Source organism: Eucalyptus grandis, chromosome 8 (genome assembly GCF_016545825.1).
Source record: "Eucalyptus grandis isolate ANBG69807.140 chromosome 8, ASM1654582v1, whole genome shotgun sequence".
NCBI lineage: Eukaryota > Viridiplantae > Streptophyta > Magnoliopsida > Myrtales > Myrtaceae > Eucalyptus > Eucalyptus grandis.
The window spans coordinates 23,509,900-23,512,918 of NC_052619.1; the positions used below are offsets into that span (position 1 = coordinate 23,509,900).

Genomic DNA, 3,019 nt, shown 5'->3' on the forward strand with positions numbered 1-3,019 from the left:
CTCGCGCCACTTTTGTCCTGACCACCACACCATCTTAGCCACCGCCTCTGCCGTCTCTCATTCCTCCCTCGAGACCGGCAATGAGGAGGACAATGGGGACGATGAGCCATTCTTAGACATGGAGTTCGCCCCTGTCCCCAAAAATGAGGACGATGGGGGAAGGCCTAAGGAGGGGGAGGAGGAAGAGGGGAGGCAGAAGTGGGACGAGCCCAACAACGAAGAGGACAATAGTAATAGTGAATGCAGAGGTGGCGATGAGGATGGCGATGACATGGAGAGAGAGTTCAAGTTCAAGGTGGGGAAAGATAATCAATTCACTATTCCGCCGAGTTTGGACTAGGACTTGAAGGGAGATGAATAGATCCGGAGGTGAATTGGAGAGGAAGAGGGAGCTCGGGGAGATTTTGAACTAAGAGAGACAAGATGGAGTAGGAGAGTAGTGAATTGAGACAAGATGGTGATTGGAGCCTTAAATTTTAAATTTGCTAATTTTATTTTTTTAATATTAAAAATTAATATATTATTATAATACATCTGGTCCGGTCTGGGTGGGTGGGTGAGTGGATTTGCCCATAGAACCGGGAATCGGATCGGTATCCATCGGTTCCCATAAATTGCAACCGGAACCGGATTGGTTCCCTTAAGAACCACCGGTTCCGGCAGGTTTCGGTCCGGTTCCGGGCGATCTAGGCGGATCCCGATTCTTTTGCACACCCCTAGATAGAACCCATTAAGAGAACCAATTACCTATACCAAATCGAATATCCAACGACATATAAGCACTTAGCACGCACCCCTACCCCCGCCTGAAAGTGATCTGGAGGGACTAAGTGAAAATCTTATTTTTGATCGAATTACAGGGGGAAACTAAAATAAACAGACTCTAGTAGAATACTGAGTGTACAACAAGAGTATCTATCTATGAGCTCTTAAAGTTTTTAAATTATTAAGTACACTAGGCTATTAGTTAAGGGGTCGGAGGCGAATAAGAAGACCATAGGCGGGGACCGGCGATGGATTATAGATTATCTTTTCATCTGGAATGACCTTCTCAAGTTTGAATTTGGTCACTAGATTGTGCACAAAAATGAGTATTTCGATCCGAGCATATTCTTTTCCAGGGCACATACGAGGTCCGCCTCCAAAGGGAACATAGGTGAAAGGTGTAGGTCCATTTCCTTCGAACCTTGAGGGGTCAAATTTCTCTGGATCAGGGAAGTATTTGGGATTCTTATGAGTTGTATACACGGTCCAAAATGTCTGCGAGGAAAAAGTTGAAGAAGATTGAAGCGCATTGTGATTGCTTGTGGATTCAATGTATGAGTTCATTGGATAACCTAGCCAAGAAGAAGGCTCAAATGTGAAACATTTACCTTCCATCCCTTTGGAATCGTGTAACCGGCAAAAGTGAAGTCAGTGATTGCCTCTCTAAATGCCCCTTGTGCAGGTGGAGTTAGCCTCATTGACTCACAAGTCACGTTCCATGAATACTTCATCTTTTGGATATCATCCCAATTTAGTAATTCCCCTGGGACTTTAGACTTTGCAATCTCCATTTGCTCTGTTGACGTGAAGCAGATGAGTTAAATATATGCAAACTACATTGATTTTGCTTCAGAAGAACATAGTTAGGTGGTCATCTTGTTTATCAAAATATAGCTAGAAAGGTTACCTTTGTAAACTTTCTCATAAATGTGGGGCAACGAAGCTAGATAATTCACTATTACAGTGATAGATGTACTAGTAGTGTCATGACTTGCGATAAGCAATCCAATGATCTTGTTGGACACATCCATTTCGTAATAAACACTACCGTCATCGTCTGCTTCGGTAAGCAATCGAGACAGCAAGTCCCTCGACTTTGCATCTTTTCCCTCTGAGATCTCCTTCTTCCTTTGTCTGATAATGTTGAGAAGCTCTTGCCTTATTACTTTTCCTGCTTCAACAGCTTTATTGAATGGCGTCCCTGGAATATTGATAGGTACTGAAGTGAATCCTGGAGCAATACGAGCAAATGGGTCGGCGAATTTCGACACAACCTGAGGGTCCTTGATGTTCATGAACAAACGGCATGCCAGAGCAAAGGTGTAGTTCTTTGTCAAAGGAAACACCTTCACTTCCTTATAAGGAGACCAGTCACTCTCCAAGTGCTCCCTAGTCATGGAGTCCATGATAGGAATGTAATTCTGGAGGGCCTCGGGTTTTAGGAACTCCGGCAAGAAGCTGCGCATTTTCTTGGGGTCATCTTTGTTGAACTTCTCCATGGTTTCGGGGAAGATGATGACCTTCTTCATGGAGGAGGGCCACCAGGTGGTGATGTACTTGTCCTGGCCAGAGAACAAGAACTTGTTGCCGGAGGCGCTGCAGAACACGGCCATGTCTTCCCCGAGCAGCGAGGTACGGAAGACCTCCGGGGAGTATTTGGTCGTGCGGTGGTTTATGAACTTCTCGGGGCAGCCGCTCTTCGCAGCACCGAAAAACTCTAGGGATTCGCCGATGATAGGCCATCCCTTTTTGCCAGGCGGCAGGTTAGGAGCGGAGGATTTCTTTCGGAAGACGAGGAATAGGAGGGAAAGAGAGATGTAGAAGATGGAGAGGTAAAGAAACAGCTGGTAATAGAAATCCATCTTCTTCTTCTCCTCTCAGAATGCAGACACAAATACTGAGAAGAAGAAAAAGATGGCTAAGGTCTAGGATGGAGAAAAACCACCAGGATTGGAATCATGTATATAGGAGGAGGAGGAGGGGATTGAGGTCACCATGCATTTGATCTAATTTGACGATTTTTTTAAGTAATAAATATATTTCTAGACCGTAAATTGCGTGCTTTGACCACTTCTGCATTTAAGTGAGTTCCATATATGGCCATATAATGGAGAATGGGAGTGCATATACTGATCGATCTGAGTGAGTTAATACTAAAGATATAATACAAAGATGGAAGAAGAGGTGTTGCACGCCTTCAATTTTCACTTTGATGACATAAACATTTTTATCGTCAAAAGAGTGAGAACTCCAG

At 44.3% G+C, this 3,019-nt stretch overlaps 1 protein-coding gene across 1 annotated transcript; it reads right to left on the reverse strand.

Annotated features, from left to right (window-relative positions):
• Window positions 1-948: 948 nt before the first annotated feature.
• Window positions 949-2,640, reverse strand: LOC104457239 (beta-amyrin 28-monooxygenase). The gene is made up of 3 exons (XM_010072178.3): window positions 1,673-2,640; window positions 1,374-1,561; window positions 949-1,260 (listed from the first exon to the last, which is right to left on the reverse strand). Exons 1-3 carry the CDS (start codon window positions 2,625-2,627, stop codon window positions 964-966), a joined length of 1,440 nt encoding a protein of 479 aa, XP_010070480.2. The 5' UTR covers window positions 2,628-2,640; the 3' UTR covers window positions 949-963.
• Window positions 2,641-3,019: the final 379 nt, after the last annotated feature.

What these genes read in the sequence shown, in the direction of transcription:
- LOC104457239 (XM_010072178.3), bottom strand. Translation starts at nt 2,627, where the DNA reads ATGGATTTCTATTACCAGCTGTTTCTTTACCTCTCCATCTTCTACATC. An exon ending in TTATGAGAAAGTTTACAAAG is followed by an intron (nt 1,562 to 1,672) that starts GTAACCTTTCTA and finishes TCACGTCAACAG; the next exon opens with AGCAAATGGAGATTGCAAAG. An exon ending in CGATTCCAAAGGGATGGAAG is followed by an intron (nt 1,261 to 1,373) that starts GTAAATGTTTCA and finishes TTTTCCTCGCAG; the next exon opens with ACATTTTGGACCGTGTATAC.